General features: G+C 37.5%; 1 protein-coding gene across 7 annotated transcripts in view; it reads right to left on the minus strand.

Annotated features, from left to right (window-relative positions):
• Nucleotides 1–23,104, minus strand: part of LOC138930436 (transmembrane 9 superfamily member 2-like) — an 83,677-nt gene that overhangs the window by 15,159 nt on the left and 45,414 nt on the right. For 3 of the 7 annotated variants that reach the window (XM_070290665.1, XM_070290661.1, XM_070290663.1), the window contains 7 exons: nucleotides 22,807–22,939; nucleotides 21,718–21,837; nucleotides 21,467–21,524; nucleotides 10,592–10,751; nucleotides 8,883–9,031; nucleotides 6,322–6,433; nucleotides 2,017–2,188 (listed from right to left, as the gene is read on the minus strand). In XM_070290665.1, coding sequence (XP_070146766.1) covers nucleotides 2,017–2,188; nucleotides 6,322–6,433; nucleotides 8,883–9,031; nucleotides 10,592–10,751; nucleotides 21,467–21,524; nucleotides 21,718–21,837; nucleotides 22,807–22,939 — 904 coding nt within the window. The remainder of the gene's footprint in view (nucleotides 1–2,016; nucleotides 2,189–6,321; nucleotides 6,434–8,882; nucleotides 9,032–10,591; nucleotides 10,752–21,466; nucleotides 21,525–21,717; nucleotides 21,838–22,806; nucleotides 22,940–23,104) is intronic. The other 4 variants (XM_070290667.1, XM_070290662.1, XM_070290664.1 and 1 more) reach the window with 3 other exon arrangements.

Consider the following 23,104-nt stretch of genomic DNA (forward strand, 5'->3'; position numbering starts at 1 on the left):
CTTTCTGGAGCATGAACCAACATGACATACAAATGTTCAGAATATACATGAAGAGAGGTTATGGCTAGAGACAGAGATTTGGGAGCTGTCAGCACTAAGGAGATAAATGAAGCCCTGGGACTAAATAAACTCTAAAAGGGAGAGTGCAGAAAGAAAGGACTGAAATGCTGAAGCTGGAACCCTCAATAAATCCTAGAGTTAGGTGACAGGAAGAGGGAGGGAAACAAAAGAATTCACAATACAGCACAGAAAGAAGAATGCCAATCATGCTAGGAAGAATTTCACAGAATGGGTGTGGTAGTATTTAACGAAGAAGCCAAGGAGGATGGAGACTAGGGAACGGCCATTAGGTTTTTGCAAGAGATCACTGAGCACCTTGCAGAGTCAGATATTAGTGACAGAAGCAATTTAAGTGGTGGAGACTACCAATGGGCATAGATGTTTGTCAGCAATGGGACCATTTGGGATGACATTTCAATTTTGAAAGAAGCTGCTGGTAATATAAGACTCCCAGAAAAAAGTAGCCTGAGTCAAAGTGTTAGGTAATGAAGAAAACATTAGCCTGAAATCACTGCACTCAATCCATTCAACTGCACATTACACAAATAGAAAAGCCAGTAACATACAAGGAGAGAAATCCAAAACAAGACACTGTGCGCAGAGATGGCATGTACACACAGCAACATGGGTGAAATTCACAAACAATCTGGAGGAAAAGAAACCTGATCTCAAAGAAGCCAGACATAGAAGAGTATATCTTGTATGATTCCATTAACCTACAATTCAAAAACAGGACAAGTTAACTGATGCTGTTAAAAGTCAGGATAGTGGTTGCCTTTGGGGAAGATGAGTGGAAAGACGCCCAACAGAGGCTTTGGGTCTGTGGATCATGTACTTTTTATTAACATGGCTGTCAGTTACAGAGTGTGTTCAATGCTGTACACTTATGACATGTGCATTTTTCTGCAGGCATATTTCAGTAAAAAGTTTAAAAACCTCAAAAGCAAACATGAGGGGCCTCATTAGACTAGAATAGTGAGACACTCTCAGGCCTTCTTAAAACTGAACTCATTTTTTTAGTTCCCCAACCAGGAATGGAACTCAGGCTCCCTGTAGTAGAAGTGGAATCGTGGAGTCCCAACCACTGGACCACCAGGGAATTTCCTAAATAGAACTGAGAGATGAGAGGAGGCCTGCACAGTCTTCTCTTTACTGAAGAGTTGAGAGCAGCAGGTACACAAAAAGGACAGAAACAAGTCACCACCAAGATGCCCAGTTTCTCAGAAAATGTTTGCCTGTGTCTTAAGGCTTTGATTTCTGACAAATTTTCATTGTTAATTTTTGCACATTTGTTGAACCTGGAGGGTTAAAAGCATAGGAAAATGTTTGAAATGTTCCAAACTGACCTACACAAATGATGTGACTTGAGCTAAAACCAGAACTTAAAAAGTGAGGCAGGTAGAGGTGGACCACTGCTTCCCTTGGGCCGGCAAGGGCATAACGCTCTCCAAATTCATTATTTCTCCAATGGGATCATTTTAGAAACCATGCCATTTTTTCACCTGCTTTAAGCGTTCATCTAAACAAGAATTTCCATCACATCTGAACCAAAATAACAATTCCAAATGAGTAATCCTGAGAAGTATCCATCTTGTTCCTCACCTATAATTAAGTATATTGACTTAATCTAATTTTACTAATTTAAAAGTTATTCAAGTCAGTTAATTTTTTATGCCTGGAAGGAATTCAAAAGTGATTACACACAACCCTTACTGTGCTTTGGAACACATCCCTACTGTTCAAAAATATTCACAAGGGATGGTCTTGCAGCTAAGTACATAAGGTCCCTCCAGCTCCCCAGGTCTTGCAATCTTTTATCCCCACAGCATAGAAATGAACATGATGACTTTGTTCCCTCTTCCTTCCATTAATTGTTAATTGATGCTTATTATATTATGGCTATCTCCAAGTCTCTTTGGAGAATCCAAAATATACAAAATGTAATTCTGTGCTTACCGGTGAACAGGAAAAAGATCAAGACCATGATCATCGTGTACCCAAAGTACAAAATGGTGCTTGCAATGCCTGTGATTTTAAGTCTGGCGAAGAAATAGTAAACTGCATAAGCAAAAAAATAAACAGCTGTAAAACTGCTGGTAAGAAAGGCTCTCCACCACCAATGATAATCCTGTGAGAAGAGGTAGAAAAAACAACTTTTTAGATGAAACTCTAACTATACATGGGTTAGTAATTATAAGAGGCAACATAAAATAGGCTCTATAGGATTATGGATTAAAAGAAATAAAAGAGGAAGTTTCAAAAGAAATTTAATTTCATATGTACTGTCTGACTAATGTACATCCTGCTTGGGGCACCCTCACAATGATAAACTCTTGGTTTCCAGGGGGACCATGTGTGCCCTCAGGGACTGTACTTCTAATATGCACATCCTTTCTCTCTAGACGCTGCTTCAGCCCTGGAAGGCTTTCACGTCAGCTTCAATTTACTGGCCAGAGTTGTGCTGGGCCTAAATTGATGCCCCAGTTCAGGTAAAAAAGGTTAGTAGAGAAATTTAAGATAGATATTTTTCCCCCTTACAGTTTTATTGAGATATAATTGATATACAGCACTGTCTAATTTTAAGGTGTATAATATAATGATTTGACTTAACATATCATGAAATGATTATCGCAGTAATTTTACTGAACATCCATTATCTTATATAGATACAAAATTAAAGAAATAGAGAAAAATATATTTTTCCTTGTGATGAGAACTCTTCGGATTTACTATCTTAACAATGGTCATAAAGAGCACACAGCAGTGTCAATTATATTTATCATGCTGTACGTTACATCCCTAGCACTTGTTTATCCTATAACTGCAAGTTTGTACCTTTCAACCAACTCCATCTAATTCTCCCTCCCCCTAACCCTTGCCTCTGGTAACCACAAGTCTGATCTCTTTTTTTATAAGTTTGTTTGTTCAAGATAGACCTTTATGGTTAATGGGAATTATTTTAACTGGCTAAATTCATGACCCGTGGAGGCATGACAGAGGTCAATAATCAGGTTAGTCTCACCCTGCCCATGGGTCCTTCCTGATAATAGAAGTACCATAAAAGCACCATGGTCAAGGGCCAAGGGGATAAACTGTGCAGAAAAGAGTTAACATAGCAGGTCTGAGGTTGCCATCTTTAGAAAGGTCTGCTTACAAGGTTGACTCTTGGCTTAATACTTGGGAATTTAGCATTTAATCATTCCCTGACTGATAAGACTGGTTTTCTATACCTAGATTGTACAAACTATGTGATCCATGGAGAATACATGCTTTCCTTTAGAGTGTCTGGAAAGTTTGGAGTTGTTAGGCAGAGTGTGCCTGTGTGACTAGCTCCCAATAAAAACCTTGGCTATTGAGTCTCTTGTGGGCTTTCCTGGGCAGACACATTGCACATATACTACTGCATTTTTTTACTGCTGCAGAAGGAGCATGCTGGGTGTGTCCCCTCATGAGGGAGACAAAACACAGGAAGACTGCACGTGGGTTTTTTTTTTCCAGGTTCCATCTGTGTCTTTTTCCCTTACTGATCCTGTTGTGCATCCTTTTGCTGTAACAAACCCTAGCCAAGAAGATGTCTATACACTGAGTCTCATGAGTCCTTCTAGTGAGTCATGAAATATGTGGGTGATTTGGGGGGCACTCAAACCTTTCTAAGAAATATATGTATGTGTATATATATATAGATCTTATGCCTATTAATGTTTTATTAATGATTGTTACAGAATTCCTATGACAAATGTATCATAGAATGAATGAGTACCTAAGTATAATATGTACATAATGATATATCTTTTACTTTTGTTCCTATAGCTCAAGAAAAAAAATGCTCTAAGACATCATGTATATAATAATCATTCCCTAAACTCTCTTGTCACCTTTAGAAAGTCACATTAAATTACCAAAATAAGAGGGATCTAGGGGGTTTAAGAAAATATATTCACCACTAGCTCAGTTATTCAAAATGACATCAGGAAAAACTGAGGGTGGCATTGGGTAAAAAGAATTATATATGTCCATGGTAACCAAAAGGCAACAAAAAGAAAGAGAAAGGGCCTTTAGCAGCAACCTCAAGCCCATAAAATATAATCCTGGCCTAAGCTACAAGAAAATGTTAATTGTTAAAAAGAAAACATCATCAAATCAGATCTTTTATGTCAGAACTATCAAATCAGTTCCCTGTGTTTTCCTATGTTAACTGAATACTATACAGAAATTATAGTAACTAGCCAGAGAGAAACTGCTTTCTCTTGAAAACTTTCTATCAAAGTAGCGTTAACTTACTGATGAAACAAATCAAAGAGGACACATATAGATGGAGAAATAAACCAAGTTCATGGATTGGAAGAATCAATGTAGTGACAATGTGTATACTACCCAAAGCAATCTATAGATTCAATGCAATCCCTATCAAGCTACAACAGTATTTTTCACAGAACTAGAATAAATAATTTCACAACTTGTATGGAAATACAAAAAACCTCGAATAGCCAAAGCAATCTTGAGAAAGAAGAATGGAACTGGAAGAATCAACCTGCCTGACTTCAGGCTCTACTACAGAGCCACAGTCATCAAGATAGTATGGTACTGGCACAAAAACAGAAATATAGATCAATGGAACAAAATAGAAGCCCAGAGATAAATCCACGCACATATGGACACCTTATCTTTGACAAAGGAGGCAAGAATATACAATGGAGAAAAGATAATCTCTTTAAGAAGTGGTGCTGGGAAAACTGGTCAACCACTTGTAAAAGAATGAAACTAGAACACTTTCTAACACCATACACAAAAATAAACTCGAAATGGATTAAAGACCTAAATGTAAGACCAGAAACTATAAAACTCCTAGAGGAAAACACAGGAAAAACACCCTCCGACATAAATCAAAGCAGGATCCTCTATGACCCACCTCCCAGTGTTTTGGAAATAAAAGCAAAAATAAACAAATGGGACCTAATTAAACTTAAAAGCTTTTGCACAACAAAGGAAACTATAAGCAAGGTGAAAAGACAGCCTTCAGAATGGGAGAAAATAATAGCAAATGAAGCAACTGACAATTAATCTCAAAAATATACAAGCAACTCCTACAGCTCAATTCCAGAAAAATAAATGACCCAATCAAAAAATGGGCCACAGAACTAAACAGACATTTCTCCAAAGAAGACATACAGATGGCTAACAAACACATGAAAAGATGCTCAACATCACTCATTATCAGAGAAATGCAAATCAAAACCACAATGAGGTACCATCTCACACCAGTCACAATGGCTGCCATCCAAAAATCTACAAACAATAAATGCTGGAGAGGGTGTGGAGAAAGGGAACCCTCTTACGCTGTTGGTGGGAATGCAAACTAGTACAGCCACTATGGAGAACAGTGTGGAGATTCCTTAAAAAACTGGAAATAGAACTGCCATATGATCCAGCAATCCCACTGCTGGGCACACACACCAAGGAAACCAGAATTGAAAGAGACACATGTACCCTAATGTTCACTGCAGCACTGTTTATAATAGCCAGGACATGGAAGCAACCTAGATATCCATCAGCAGATGAATGGATAAGAAAGCTGTGGTACATATACATAAAGGAATATTACTCAGCCATTAAAAAGAATGCATTTGAATCAGTTCTAATGAGGTGGATGAAACTGGAGCCTATTATACAGAGTGAAGTAAGTCAGAAAGAAAAACACCAATACAGTATACTAACACATATATATGGAATTTAGAAAGATGGTATATGCGAGACAGCATATATAACCCTATATGCGAGACAGCAAAAGAGATGCAGGGAGAAGGCGAGGGTGGGAAGATCTGAGAGAATAGCATTGAAACATGTATATTATCATATATGAAACAGATCACCAGTCCAGGTTCAATGCATGAGACAGGGCGCTCAGGGCTGGTGCACTGGGATGATCCAGAGGGATGGGATGGGGAGGGAGGTGGGAGGGGGGTTCAGGATGGGGAACACATGTAAACCCATGGCTGATTCATATCAATGTATGGCAAAAACCACTACAATACTGTAAAGTAATTAGCGTCCAACTAAAATAAATGAATTTTTAAAAAAAGCATTAACTTGATAGCTGCATCAAAATCAAAATGTGTCATTAGGAAAACACAATATAAAAGTGATCTCAAGTTGTAGAAACCATGTAGTTAACACTTAGTTTAATCCCTTTCTCAACAGACTTCTAATTCTAATAATGCCAGTTTAGAAAGCTTCAGATGTATTAGTTTCTTATGTCTTTACCTCAGAACACAAGTGAAAATAACACAGCAGAATGGTAGCTTCAGAACAAGTAATCAGAAGAATTATAAAGACTAAGAAAAGGAAGCCAAACATGATGTACATCTGATGAGACCTGAAAAGAAAAATGACAAGTTTAAAATAAGCTTTAACTTAAGGATACACACAGAAAGATTCATCCAACTCTAAACAGCAAACTGTCACACACTTTTCTCACCTTGAGATTTTCATTCCAGACTTCATCTATTCATGTAATATCATCAAATTCATGTAGTATCCATGTAGTATCAAATATATATGTATATTCCCTCACCTACACAGCTTCAGAATTTGGCCATATTTTCTCATCAGAAACAGCATTGCTACTCACCAATATTTGTCTGCTCCTATAATTTAGTTTTCACTTGAAACCCATCAATTTTCTCTATACACATTTGAAAACATGTTTTCTCTTTAGAAACGGAAATGGCATAAATACCAGCAAATGGCATAAATACCAGCGACTATATTATACAACAGAAAACCGCAGAATCAAATTTTGTCTTTGGAGGTCTATTAACAGGTAGCTTCTCCAAATTGGTCTTTATAGCACAACACACATAATTCTATTAAATCTACTTTGAAACATGCATCTTTAAAAATATCAGTGTGTAGATTACATTTAGGCCAAACTTCAAAGGAATGAAGTAATTCCTTTCATTATTATAGAGCAAGCTGACTAAATCGGGATAAGAAATAGACATTTCAAAAAGCCTTCTGAAGAGAAGAAACTAGTGAACTGATCAATATTCCATTTTAAAACCTCATGTAAAATATACACCTGGGGGTGAGGATGAAGGATGGGGGTTGGGAAGAATCATCTCTAGAGTTCATAAATATATACAAAGTTGTACACAACAAGCACCCTGGTTTCTCATTGAAACAAAAATTAAATCATCTAAAGAATCTTGGCTCAAACAGTAAAGAATCTGCCTGCAATATGAGAGACCCAGGTTCAATCCCTGGGTCAGGAAGATCTCCTGAATAAGGGCATGGCAACCCACTCCAGTATTCTTACCTGGAGAATTCCATGGACAGAGGAGCCTGGTGGGCCACAGCCCATGGGGTCACAAAGAGAGTCGAACACGACTGAGCAACTAACACTTCAAATAATCTTTCAGTTTTGCTTTAAAAATACTTTCCCATCAAAAACATCTGCAAAATTTGGTTACTATAATCTATTTTACAGCATGTTAAATATTTAGTTGCTGACAAGGTAACAGATTTTACTGCTTATCTTTCAAACAACTTTGACACAGTGCTGTTTATAAAAGGTGGGCAACTAATGTCTATGATTAAACCTAATTTCCTAGGACATCAAAGCTTTGTCTAGAAGATTCTTTTGGGACAAAGTGTTATAAACATGCACAATTGGTGACTGCATTTTATTTTATTGTGCATTTGCACAATCTAAAAATCCCTCCAGAGTAAATCCCACTTGGCAGCTTCCAAAACCAAAATGCTGTCAAAAATCAGGAAGTAAGAAAAAAAAGGGACTTGGAGCAACTGAAATAGCTGTCACAAAGCAGGGGCACTAAAACTGTAGCACTTTAATCAGAGAGCACTGGTTCTTACTTCACATGCATTTCTATATTGGTTATTGGTGCGTGTGTGCTCAGTTGTGTCCAGCTCTTTGCAACCCCATGGACTGTAGCCCACCAGGCTCCTCTACCCATGAGGTTCTCCAGGCAAGAATACTGGAGCGGGTTGCCATTTCCTCCTCTAGGGGGATCTTCCTGATCCAGGAATCAAACCTGAGGTTCCAACACCTCCTGTATTGGCAGGCGGATTCTTTACAACTGAGCTACCTGGGAAGCTCCATATTGGTTATTAGGATTCTTAAATTACAACAGATTAAAAGTAGCAGATAAAAAGAGGAAGGCTATAAGGAAAAGGCATCTTGACAGCACAACTAACAGTTGACAGAAAGGAAGATAGAAAACCATTACTTATAGCTCAGTACAGATGAAGACCCCAAATCAGTGCTATTCATGTTATTTTTAGCAGAGAAAATAAATGAAATCTTGCATGGGAGGCCAGTATGGAAAACAGATACAAATCAGAGCTTTCTCTTCCATCTTTAGGTACCTCCCTCCAAGGGACACCTCCACTCAACCCCCTGCAAAGTCTCAGAGAAGTATGGTTTGAGACCAACTTTTCTGAGTCACCTGGGACGGATTAAAAAGAGGCTATTAATTTTCAAAAAGGAAACCTTTATAGACATTTCCATCCAAAAGTGGCTTTAAAATGTTGTAAATTAAGTCTTAGTTTCCTAGGAAATTCCCTTGGGTCAGATTGCTATTCCCTGGATAAAATAGGGTAGTACATGAAGTCTTACTATACCAGAATTCGACCTCGACATATAGGAAAATTAATTTATTAAAAATTAATATTTTGGAGATTAAGAAGATATGAATACCTATGGCTGATTCACGTTGATGCTTGACAGAAAACAACAAAATTCTGTAAAGCAATTATCCTTCAATTAAAACATAAATAAGCTAAAAAGAAGATATGATACTCACCAAATGCTATTTAGAATAAAAAATAGTTGGATAAAAATACAACCAAAAGGTAAAACGCCACCGATGATGATACTAAAAAGTGGTCTTCTAATGAAATCCTGGTGAGGAATATGACGAGGAATCTGGTTTGTACTAACTGGATAGTCAAACTGCTCGAAAATAAATCAAGTGAAAATCAGAATGAAATAAACCTGAAGTAAATTTATACAGACAGCATCACAATACACAATCTTGAATCTGAACATTTTCAAGAGCAGTTATATGGGCAAAGGCTAGACCAATGCTGTGCAATAGAAATATTATGATGCAAGCCACAAATGCAGTAAGTATCCAGTTTCTTAGTAGGTGCATTTTAAAAAGGTGGAATCAATTTATTGATATAGTTTATTTGATCTAATGATCTAACATGCCCAAATAGTATCATTTACATTTGTGACCGATATAAAATTATTAATCAAGATATTTTATATTCTTCTTCTTGTTTTTCTAAGTGGTTGAAAACCAGTGTGTATTTTACACTTATAGCACGTAATTCAGACTAGCCACATTCCAAGTACTCAAAAACCATAGTTGTTGAGTGGCCACCATATTAGATAGGACACAGCTAAACAATAAGGATGTTTATCTTTCCTTACACATTTCAAGGGAGATATTGGACAAAATTTACTAGTGACTGTTTCAATGTAAAATAATATACGACATCAAAAAATTCTGTCTTAGAATTTGTCTAATAATTTATCTCTGAAAATTTGTCAATAGTTTTCAGAAATTTTTCTTTTTCTGCTCTATGTGGAACTCCACTTCCTGTTTTGTCTTGTCTGACTTCTCCCATGCAAATTCACGCTGCTGCTGCTGCTAAGTCACTTCAGTTGTGTCCGACTCTGTGACCCCATAGACAGCAGTCCACCAGGCTCCCCCATCCCTGGGATTCTCCAGGCAAGAACACTGGAGTGGGTTGCCATTTCCTTCTCCAATGCATGAAAGTGAAAAGTGAAAGTGAAGTCGCTCAGTCGTGTCCAACCCTCAGTGACCCCATGGACTGCAGCCTTCCAGGCTCCTCCATCCATGGGATTTTCCAGGCAGGAGTACTGGAGTGGGGTGCCATTGCCTTCTCCGGCAAATTCACGCTATGTCCTCATAATACAACCCTTTTGTAGTGTGGCCTAATTTAGTCTTTTTGGTATACTGTTCCTTTTCCCTATATGTTGAATAGGCTATCTTTAAATCTGTAAACCGGGTGAGAAGATACAAACTATTACACAGAGAATGGATAAACAACAAGGTCCTACTGTATAACACAGGGAACTATATTCAATATCCTGGGCTAAACCATAACAAAAAAGAAAAAAAAAATCCGTCAACAGAACCATTTCTTGGATTGTATCTTGGCTTTCTTCCCCCAACTATATAATCTCATCATTTTTCTGACTTTCTTAAAGTCAGCCTCCCTATAATATATCTTTTAAATTTTGCCCATCAGAGAGAGAGGGAAAATATAAACAACCCATAAAATATGAAATACGTTAAAGAATGTCTTTTAAAGTGTTACTGTCTTTCATTTAAAGTTTGTAAAAATCTTTTATCCCTAAATGATTATTCTTTGTCATTTTATCCAATGGTACATCTTCCATTTCCTGTATAGTCTATTCACACTGAGGTATTATTTCAGACATCATTCAATGGTCAAAAGCAGTATTTTAAAAGTTTACCTTTTGGAAACTTCCAACGTATGCACCCAAAAATGTTAATGGCACTGAAATTCCAAACCACAATGCAAGGATTCCTATCAAGGTACCAAATGAGATAGCAGATGATGACCCTTCAATCCAAAGAATTAAATTCATGATGAAGATGTCAACAAAGACCACACTAGGGAAGAAAAACCATCAGAAAATGTTACAATTTCAGGAAAATGTTATAAACATACTTGATATGAATGTTAGAACATTAAACCCTAGAAGAATATTAAATCATTCTGTGTAAACCCAGTTATTGAGTTGGAGCTTAAACTCAATACCATATATATAACAAGATAGCAGTTTATTACAGGACATAATTTCTACATCTCACTCATCTTTGCAGCTCAAGAGCCTAGCAGAAAATAAATAGGGTGTGGAATAATATAACACTGAAAACCAATACGCAATAGAGTAAACACAATTAAGAAAATACATATATTAAAAACAGATTTTAGAATACTAGACTGAAATGGGCTATATGAAGCTTGTCAAACAAGTATTCATTTAAAACCAAGAGTTTTATGATTTCCTGTAAGAAAGTTCATTAAAAATTATCTTACACATCTCTTTTTTTTTTTTTCAGTGCCTTCCTAACAAAGATTCTGCCATACAATTTCTATTAATAACTCTAAGTGGTGGGGGGAAATGTTTACTATCATGCAGACATTTTCAGCTTTTTTTGGCCCTTCAGTACAGGAGGTAGAGAAATCTTAAAAGCTGTTTCACATGTAGCGCAGATAGGGCTCAAAGTTATTAAAAGTCCTTTTAAATTCCAGTATAGTGTAAGAAGCATTTTGGGGAATGGTGGCCAGTTTGATTTGTTTTTAAAGAGTATATTTGCCAAAGTGGGGGTGAGAGATGGTAGGAGTGGGAGTTTGGGGATTAGCAGATGCAAACTGGTATACACAGAATGAATAAACAACAAGGTCCTACTGTATAGCACAGAGGACTATATTCAATATCCTGTGATAACCATAATGGAAAAAGAATATGAAAAGAATTTAAGATGTTATGGAAAAATCTGAACAAACTTTTCGGCCAAACCTGTGTGTGTGTGTGACTGAATTACTTTGCTGTACAGCAGAAATTAACACAACACTGTAATTCAACTATATTTCAATAAAAAAATGTTTTAATGTATATTGACAAAAACCTACTTGTGTATACAACCTTGTATGCAAATAAGATTTTTTTCCTCTTGATACCACACCTCAGAAACTGAGTCCCATTTAAGTAATTTAGTATTTGGTTAGATTATTTCAAGTAGATTTTTGTACTCTGGATTTACAATTTTGTTGACAAAGATTTTGGTGATCAATTTGCAAATATTTGTTAATCCTTGAGTATAAGAATCTGTTTTTTCTCTGCATGATTTCAATACCTTTAGACCATGAAATTTTTGCACTTTATGTCCCTGGATATGTTCCCGTGTCTCCTGGCTTATAGTCTATGGAACTTGAATAGAATTTGTGTCCTGCTGCTGTGTGAAAACTGTATAAATCTTAATTACGTTGAATTGGTTCATACCGCTTTTCAGGTCCACTATGTCCTTCTACTTTTCTGTCTATTCATTCTATTAATGTTTTAGAGTTTGATTTTGAAACTTCCCCTAAAAATCTTAATTTATCTACTTAAAAAATAATTGTAATATATAGTGGAACTACATATAACTTTGTTTTGTATTTTCCAAGTCTCCTGCAAATGTGTTATACTTCCATAATTTAAAAATAGTATTTAATATTTTACAGCCTAAGTGTAATGGAGATCACTATCTTAAATCTAGGAAATAAACCATCATGTATCTAAAGATGAATAATTTCAAATGAGCTGATAAGGTTTTTATTACTTTTTTATTTGAAATGTTTTATGGACTGGTTTAATTCTGTTTAAAGTTTAACTGTGTGCTTATGGTTTATTTTGTATAAATTTTACAATAAAATAATTTAAATTTTCCCCAAAAATAAAACAAAGTGTTTAAATTAGCCATTCAAAATCAGCAAGTCAACCCCTAAGTCTAATGGATAAATCACCAGGCAAGCCCAGCTACTATGCCTGTAGATGTTCCAGACAAGTTTAATCACAGCTACTGGTAAATATGGGTATCAGTGGTGCGGATGTGAGTGTTTCTGACAGGGATTCATCCCTTCCTCTTTCTTAACATTTATTTATTTGGCTACGCTGGGTCTCAGTTGCTGCATGTGGGATCTAGTTCCCTAATCAGAGATTGAACATAGACCCCCTGCATTGGGAGCATGGAATCTTAACTACTGGACCACCAGGGAAGTCCTGTGAGTGTTTCTGAAAGCCTAAATGATGAGGTTGAAAAGATGGGCAGAAGTTAGATTGTGGAAGGCTTTGAATGTCCAGTTAAGGAATATAGACTTTATCCTGTCAACGCTAGGAAGCAACTGAAGGGTTTTTACACTCAAAGCTGTGAGGTACTCCATGCAATTTTCCGGAGAGGTGAATCTACAGCATCCCAAAGGACAAATCTAAGGGAGGAGATACTAGAGGCAAGGAGACTAGATATAAAGTGTTAAGAATCTGTACAATGTGATGATGGTTAAAATGTAAAGAATGGATACAAAAGACATGAAGAATTAAAAGACTTTGGGTTAAAGATGGCACATTGAATGCATATTTAGTTCTGCTCCCTCATCAAAACCCTGATACAATTATAGCAAAAGAATTTTTTAAAGGCATAAGGATGGAGGGATGTTGTAAAGGGGAGAAGACATTAGCAGCAAAGTTTGGAACCAGAGAGCAGACAAATAGTAACCGAGTTAGTTGGAGTACGAACCTGTATCCTAAGTCATCAGTTAAAAAGCTGAGAGGCACTCAGTTTATAGCACAGAGCTCCAAAAAGGCTTGGGAACTTGTGGTGCCAGGTACCTCTACAGATAGGGATGAAGGAGTGGCTAAAACCGGAAGGACTGGTTCAAAGTCAGCCTGAGATGTTGACATACCTGCAGATTCTGTCCCCCACCCCCCAACTCTGCAGAACCAAACAACGTCATTTTACGACCCCTGCAGAAGACAGGAGAGTTAGTTGCTTAGAGAAGATTCCTGAAGCTCAGGGAAAAATTTTACCAAGACAATTTAAGATCCTCAAAGAAATTAAAGGAGACATTGCAGCCATGAGACAGGAAGAGGAAATTTTAAAAGACTTTTGAGAAAATAGAAGAGTTCTTACTGTTGTTCTCGTCGTGTTTTTGTTTTTGTGTCAGCTGTACCACAGGACTTGCGGCATCTTAGCTTCCCTGACCAGGGATCCAGCCCCGTGCAACAGAAGTACAGAACCCTAACCACTGGACTGCCAGGAAATTTCCTAGAAGAGGTCTTAGGAATTAAAAGTATGACGAGAGGCACTTGTATGTGAACTCTAAAAATAAATAAATAAATAAACTTATTTACAAAATGGAAAGAGACAGACATAGAAAATAAACGTATGGTTATCAAAGGGGAAAGTGAAGTGAAAGTTGCTCAGTGGTGTCCGACTCTTTGAGACCCCATGGACTATACAGTCCATGGAATTATCTAGGCTAGAATACTGGAGTAGGTAGCCTTTCCCTTCTCCAGGGGATCTTCCCAACCCAGGGATCAAACCCAGGTCTCCACATTGCAGGCAGATTCTTTACCAGCTGAGCCACTAGGGAAGCACAAGAATACTGGAGTGGGTAGCCGATCCCTTCTCCAACGGGTCTTCCTGACCCAGCAATCGAACCAGGGTCTCTGGCATTGCAGGTGGATGCCTTACCAACTCAGCTATCAGGGAAGGAAAGGCGAGGAGAGGAATAAATCAGGAGGTAGGGATTAACATATGTAGCCCACCAGGTCTCTCTGTCCATGGAATTTTTCCAGGCAAGAATGGTGAAGTGAGTTGCCATTTCCTCCTCCTGGGGATCTTCCCAACCCAGGGATTGAACCCGTGTCTCCTGTGTCTCCTGCATTGGTAGACACGTTCTTTACCACTAACGCCACCTGGGAAGCCCATATATACACACTACTATATATAAAATAGATAATCAGCAAGGACCTACTGTATAGCACAGGAAATGATACTCAATATTTTATAATAATCTATATGGAAATAACTTTGAAAAAGAACGTATATATGTATAACTGAATCACTATTTTGTATACCTGAAACTAACACACTATAAGTCAACTATACTCCAATTTTTTAAAAAAATGACAAGGTGAATTTAAACCTTAGTAAAAGGATTGGAAGATAAAGCTGATGAAATGTCTTAGAAAGCAGTTTAAAAAGAGAAAGAAATGAAGAAAAGGCAAGAAAAAAAAAAAGGAAAATTAACAATCAACCCAGGTAAATGTAAAACAGAAGTTACATGGATAGAGTTCTTTCTGAATATCTTTTAGGGATAGTAATTTGCTGATGATCAAACAGCTGAAAAGAGGCAGAGCTGGAATTCTTACTTAGATGTGTGTGTGTGTGTGTGTGTGTGTGTGTGTGTGTGTGTTTTAACAGCAAGCTTTCTCCATCCCACTGTGCTATAACAAAGCCTCTACAGTAGGAACCAACCAGACCAATCGCATCTACCTTCTCCTCCCCAAAACATTTTGTCAAAGATCAGAGACAGGGAATATGGTGACAGCCACTTGATGCTGCACCAGGTTAGGCTTTGAGGTCTACTGTTTAGAGAATCTCTGATTTCAGTCTTCAGTTGTAAATTCTCTCAAGGCCCATTCCAGTTCTAGTATTTTAAGGCTTCTTTCATATTTTCCATCTATTTTCAATTTCTTACTTAGGATCATTGTTTTGGATCCTTCCCCATCCCTCATTATAAGTGATTTTGTCCTTTCTAAACCTTCTTTCATTTTATTCTTTTATTCTTTTTTTATTCATTTATTCTTTCATTTTACCATTTCTACTTCACCTTTCCTCCTCGCATTTACAGACTCTTCTATTAACACTTTTTTCAGTAGGCATATCTATTCTGCTCTTTAAAGGCTCATACTTTGCTCCTGTTGGAGATATAGCTTCCAGTCCTTTCAAACAACAGCATGTACAACAATAAAACCTCCACCTTACATCTCATCAGTTTCTGGCTTCTCAATAAGGGAGTTTAGTTTCCCATGATTTAACCATACTTCCTCAAATGTTTTTTTAATACCTTTCTGCTGTAATGAATTTGTTTAGCCGCAATATTCCTCTGCCACATTTTCTAGCTTTGGAAAGATTCATTTTAGCTGTTATCTTTCCATAGCCAGAAAAATTACTTCTCAGTTGACAAATCATAACCTTCTTTCTTATATATAAACTCAATTAACCCGTCTCAACGATTTCCCTTTAGAAAGTACACTCTAGAATGCTAATATGTGTTTAACAATTCTGTAACTGTCCTTCCATTTCATGTTTTTATATTCTAAGTATTTCTTCCTTTGTTGATGTCTAATTATTTCTAGACCTTTTCATAGAATCCTAAACAGCAAAACTAGAAGGAAACTTAAGAGGTCACCTGGGTCCATCTCCTACTTGAAACATTTATTCACACATTCATCAAACAGTTATTGAGTACCTAAGAGTTAGGCCCTGGTGTTCCAAGATAAATAAAACAAAAATCCTTGCTCTGAAAAAGCTCAGTCTAGTGGGGGACAGAGATAAACAAATTACAACATAGGAAATACTATAGCAGATAATAGATATAAAACAGCAGGAACACAGAAGAAGAGAGTGACCAAAAACGCTTTGTAGTTCACAAAACAATTTCACAACTCATTAGCTCATTTACTTTTCTAAATGACTCTGTGACACAAGCATTACACATAAGGAAATGGACAATCAGAAAGGTTATAGGACTTACCCAAAGTCACTTAGCTAATACTGAGTACTAAATTCAACCTTCCTTCTTCTAATTTTAAAGTTTGGGTACATGCCCATCAACCTCTGCTGACTCTTCCCTTTCTTACCTACCACTTTTGGGGCTACATGCAGCAAAATGACATCGTTTAATAATTTTACTCTTTTAAATTTCTCTTAGGAAGTGTATGCTCATTAATTGAACTGCTTCTCCATTTAAATTCAAAACCATTTTTACATTGTCCATGTCCATACCATGAGGCACTGAAACTCTCTTTCAACTTACCACATTTTAACAAATAAGAATCCCAGTACCTTAAGATTCTCCCTCTCATCTACCTAAGAAAGCCCCTACACCTCTTGATAATCACAATGATATGATCACTCACCTAGAGCCAGACATCCTGGAATGTGAAGTCAAATGGGCCTTAGAAAGCATCACTATGAACAAAGCTAGTGGAGGGGATGGAATTCCAGTTGAGCTATTTCAAATCCTGAAAGATGATGCTGTGAAAGTGCTGCACTCAATATGCCAGCAAATTTGGAAAACTCAGCAGTGGCCACAGGACTGGAAAAGGTCAGTTTCCATTCCAATCCCAAAGAAAAGCAATGCCAAAGAATGCTCAAACTACCGCACAATTGCACTCCTCTCACACGCTAGTAAAGTAATGCTCAAAATTCTCCAAGCCAGGGTTCAGCAATACGTGAACTGTGAACTTCCAGATGTTCAAGCTGGTTTTAGAAAAGGCAGAGGAACCAGAGATCAAATTGCCAACATCCGCTGGATCATGGAAAAAGCAAGAGAGTTCCAGAAAAACATCTATTTCTGCTTTATTGACTATGCCAAAGCCTTTGACTGTGTGGCTCACAATAAACTGTGGAAAATTCTGAAAGAGATGGGAATACCAGACCATACAGGTGCCTCTTGAGAAACCTGTATGCAGGTCAGGAAGCAACAGTTAGAACTGGACATGGAACAACAGACTGGTTCCAAATAGGAAAAAGAGTATGTCAAGGCTGTATATTGTCACCCTGTTTATTTAACTTATACGCAGAGTATATCATGAGAAATGCTGGGCTGGAAGAAGCACAAGCTGGAATCAAGATTGCCAGGAGAAATATCAATAACCTCAGATATGCAGATGACACCACCCTTATGGCAGAAAGTGAAGAGGAGCTAAAAAGCCTCTTGATGAAAGTGAAAGAGGAGAGCGAAAAAGTTGGCTTAAAGCTCAACATCCAGAAAAAGAAGATCATGGCATCTGGTCCCATCACTTCATGGGAAGTAGATGGGGAAACAGTGGAAACAGTGTCAGACTTTATTTTGGGGGGCTCCAAAATCACTGCAGATGGTGACTGCAGCCATGAAATTAAAAGACACTTGCTCCTTGGAAGAAAAGTTATGACCAAACTAGATAGCATATTCAAAAGCAGAGACATTACTTTGCCAACAAAGGTCTGTCTAGTCAAGGCTATGGTTTTTCCAGTGGTCATGTATGGATGTGAGAGTTGGACTGTGAAGAAAGCTGAGCGCCAAAGAATTGATGCTTTTGAACTGTGGTGTTGGAGAAGACTCTTGAGAATCCCTTGGACTGCAAGGAGATCCAACCAGTCCATTCTGAAGGAGATCAGCCCTGGGTGTTCTTTGGAAGGAATGATGCTAAAGCTGAAACTCCAGTACTTTGGCCACCTCATGCAAAGAGTTGACTCATTGGAAAAGACTCTGATGCTGGGAGGGGTTGGGGGCAGGAGGAGAAGGGGACAACAGAGGATGAGATGGCTGGATGGCATCACCAACTCGATGGACATGAGTCTGAGTGAACTCCGGGAGATGGTGATGGACAGGGATGCCTAGCGTGCTGTGATTCATGGTGTCACAAAGAGTCGGACATGACTGAGAGACTGAACTGAACTGAACTGAATACATGTATATGGTATACAATGTGAAAAGTAAAAAGAAACACAGAGAAACAGTGAAAATAAGTATAAAACAGTCTCCTTCACACTTCCCCCAGCCATGCAGCAACCCACCTAGGGGACAACTACTGTTAACAGCTGCTTTTCAAATTAAAAATATATATATTTTCATATAACTGTGGTTTGATACTGAACCATTTCATAGTCCCTGTAACCCTGAGCCATGTTATTACGGACTTCCACTCAAATTTTTAAATTTTTCTGTCTAAAACATTCTTCAAAATTGATCCCATAGAAAACAAGATAAAAACAGCTCCTAGTGCACTGAAAATGCTAATTCATTTCCAGACATTAATTGTTCAATTTAGTTAATCAAGCTTAGTGACACAGCATATTCTAATTCTTTTAAATTTTCTATTCTAATGACGTAACTTCTTTTTACAATGAGATGGAACATCTGTCTGATGAAAAATAAGCCATTATTATTCATCTGAAGCCATGAAGGCAGTTTCAGGAGAGATTTACATTTATTTCCTCTCCAGTGCCTAGCATAATGCATTAAATATAGTAAAAAAAATTTTTCAAAAATACAATAAATAAGTTGAATGAGTAACTAAATAATGAAGAGAATAGTAGATGGTTTATTGACTAGTTCTTGCTAGCAATATCCCTTGTATTACAATCCAGTATAATGACTTTTGCACAATGGCACTTTTGTGCCAAAGTTACTCAATTACAGATTCATGTGAGTCTTGAACTTGAAGCAACAAATACTTGAAATATCGTCAAGGACATTGCTTTCTTACATAAAGGTGTTAAAGCTCAGGAAAGACCACCCATTCTAGTTCCCTTGAAAAGAGTTACAGAAAAAAGCAGATGGCTCTATTCAAGGTGGCAAGGGGGAGAGGAGTGCATTGTCCTTATTTTAAATAAATCAAAAACTCTGTGGTACATGTATTTGATGTGCAAACTTGGAATATTCAAGCCTTTCCCTGGAGTTGAGGGGAAAAGCCACATGTAGATAAAACATTGAGTCTGCTGAATGTATCATCTATCACTGCATTGAACTGATGATGGCTTTATACTCAGTCACAGAGCATTTGCTCTCATTTTGTCACTAATTACTATACAATGCGACTGAATTTATTATGTATAACTGCCATTATAGAATTTCCACCATTGTGACGGGGCTTCCCAGGTGGCTCAGTGGTAAAGAATCTGCCTCCCACACAGGTGATGCAGGAGACACAGTTTTGATCCCTGGGTTGGGAAGATCCCCTGGAGGAGGAAATGGCTACCCACTCCAGTATTCTTGCCTGGGAAATCCTATGGACAGTGAAGTCTGGTGGGCTACAGTCGATAGAGTCACAGAGTCGGACACAACTGAGTGACTGAGCACACATATATGTGTTATTGTGACACACTTCTAGCACTAAGGACATGGGAATTTTACAATAAATGGAAATTAAATTACCACAAAACAGGACTTCCCTGGTGGTTCAGTGATTGGGAATCTGCCTGCCAATGCAGGGGACATGGCTTTGATCCCTAATCTGGGAAGATTTCACATACCATGGAGCAACTAACCCCACGAGGCACAACTTTTGAGCCCACACGCCTAGAGTCTGTGCTCCACAACAGAAGAAACACCACAGTGAGAAGTCTGTGCACCACAATTAGAGAAAGCCATGCAGCAATGAAGTCCCATTGCAGCCAAAAACCACAATTTTTTTAAAGTTCTGTGTAACAATTAAGATATAATCCATGACATTTTCTAAAAAAAAAAAAAAAACCGTCCTCCAGAACATATCAAGGAATTTTTTTTTTAATGAAACCTGCTATGGATTGAATTGTTTCCCCCAAAATTCTTATATTAAAATCCTAATCCCTACTCTGCTCAATGTCATGTGGCAGTCTGAATGGGAGGGGAGTTTGAGGGAGAATGGATACATATATATATATATATATATGGTTGAGTTCCTTCACAGTTCACCTGAAACTATCACAACATTGTTAATCACATATACCCCAAAACAAAATAAATTTTTTTTAAGAACCCTAATCTCTAATGTGATGGTGTTTGGAAATGGGGCCTTGGGAGAGGGATTAGGTTTAGATGAGGTCATGAGGGGGCAGCCTTCATGATGGCATTAGTGCCCTTACAAGAAGAGATGCTGTAGAGTTCAGTGTCTCTCTTTTCCTCTGCCATGTAAGGATGCATCAAGATGGCAGCCATCAGCGATTAAGAAGAGAGCACTCACCAGGACCCTATCTCCTGTTGATGCCCTGATCTTGGGCTTCCCAGCTTCCAGAACTGTGAGAAAATAAATAGCTGTTGTTTAAGCCACCCAGTCTATGGTATTCTGTTATGGTAGCCTGAGCTGACTAAGATAAAACATATTAAAAAATTTGAAGATAAAACTCAAAATGAGTCAGCACCTTATTGGTGAGGCATTATGGGAAGAGCACTGGTCAGGGATATTGGGTTAGCCAAAAAGTTCACTCAGGCTTTTCCATAAGATGGAAAAACCCAAATTAACTTTTTGGCCAAGCCAATATATAGCCTGAGTTCCATTACTGACTTCACGTATGACCTTGAACATGTTGATTCTGCATCTTCAGAATTAGGGGACCAGATGAGCTCCCTAAGAGCCACTGTGCAGCACCACCCTGACTCTCTCCCTGACCATGACTCTGCCCGCGGTCTGCAGTCACTAATGACACTGCAGTAACTAGGTGAGACAGGAAGAAATAATCACAGAAGGCAGAGACAAGAAGAATAACACAATGTGGTATATAAGCTGCCACTCTAACATGATATATAAGGCAAGATGCATAACTGAGATGAGCATTTATAAAACCTGCTTCAAAAACAAAGATCAAAATTGAATACTGCAGCACCATCACCATCTCTTTGTACTAAGGGTTAAGATGTACAAAAAGATGAAAAGAATGCAAATATATCAAGAAAAGAATGCTGCAGCCACAGAAAAAACAGTGGTCACTCACCTCCATTCTACTCTTCATTATTATGTACGATAATTTTTCCAAGGTAAGTATAAGAAAGATTATAATTGTGTAGAGAAAAGAGAACATGAGATACTAACCCAGGACACAGCAGTGCCGTCAGCAAGAAATTTGTCTTCCACTTCAGACCTCTAAATGCTGAGGAAGTAAAGGACAAAATAATTACTAGGGCAACTAGATTTAGTCCTCTTTACAAATATTTTACAGGAATGAAGACACAATTATATTTCGTTAGGTCAGCTAAAATTCCTGATGCAATTTTTTTTAATTTTCAAGCTCTTTAATTTCTATATTTAACACACCAACTTGGAATAATAATAGTAATGCTTACACTTGTACACCTTAGCAGACACGTATCCAGCAGATGCTCCCATAAGGACCCATAACACAACAGAACAGGTCATTAAAGCACCACGATTAGCAGGAGAAAGGAAACCAAGGCAGGCAAGAACTAAAAGCACAAAGAAGGAATATCAAACCAGTGACAATAATAGCCTCAAAACACAAAAGGCTTTATAATATATTAAAGACACCTTATTAAGACATTTTTATGAAACAGCATACAGGGAACTTCTCTGATGTTACTTACTTAGCTAATTTTTTGACAATCTGTTCTTAACGAAAAGTCTGATCCCATACAAGGCAAGCTGTGTTTTCAATTTAGTCTTTAACCTCCTTGTTTAAATCATTAATTATATTATTTTAAATCAAAGAGATGTTCCCTTTCCCTGCTCCAGTAGCCACTCCCTAAAGAGCAAATCATTTTTCCCCACAAAAATTTCCTTCTGTTTCCTTTTATTCAAGGTAAGGGGGGAAAAACATCACAGTGCGACTTGGTCTCAGGAAAACATAACTTTAAAAGCTAAATTTAGAGGTTATCACTGACATCTGAAACACCCCAAAAGCCATTTGTTTACAGAAGCTTTGTTTGTGAAAATCCCCACTCTGGTTATCAAAAACTGACTAACTCTACTCTTGGTTGATAGTGAAGGCAGAGAGAGTTCATCAGCCATTGTAAGCCTACTAACGATGCCACTTCATTTACACATTTCAAGACCAGCACTTGGGCTTGCCTTAGCATTTCAAAATCCTAATCTCTGAATTATAATTCCCTGAGCCCACCTAAAATATGATCTACCCACATGCAAAGCAAGGAACATGTATATTGGACATTACAATAAGTTATTCAGAACTGAAGAAACTATGAAAGGTCCTTGATATAGGAACATATGCAGACTCATATCCTTAAAATACAAACTTTATTTTAAATATACTATAAATACTCATTAAAATACACTATAAACTACACATTTCCTTAAACTTTAGGGTGGAATTTTCAAAGTTCTTTTGTACACATGAATCGAAGTCTAACCTATGTCAGAATGTTGAAGATGACACATATTGATCTGAGTCTACTCACATAAAGTAATAAATGTCATAATCAAAACTTGTGTTCCTTGACCCAGTAAAATTGATAGCAACATTCCATGCCTTGGAGGTCTGAATACATCCCCATGAACAAGCTTCCAACCATAATCCTTCTGGATATCTTCCTGCATAAGAGAAATAATAAACACAGGAGTGTTTTTAATAAACACAGGAGTTATTATGACAGAAAGTTACAAGAGCTCTGAACGTTAGCGGAAAACTAATTTTCCTCTAAAGACAAACTAATGGCTCATTTTGGATAAAGTAAGTCTCTGGCAGGTATGTGATCC

This window comes from Ovis canadensis, chromosome X (assembly GCF_042477335.2).
Source record: "Ovis canadensis isolate MfBH-ARS-UI-01 breed Bighorn chromosome X, ARS-UI_OviCan_v2, whole genome shotgun sequence".
NCBI classification, from domain to species: Eukaryota; Metazoa; Chordata; class Mammalia; order Artiodactyla; family Bovidae; genus Ovis; species Ovis canadensis.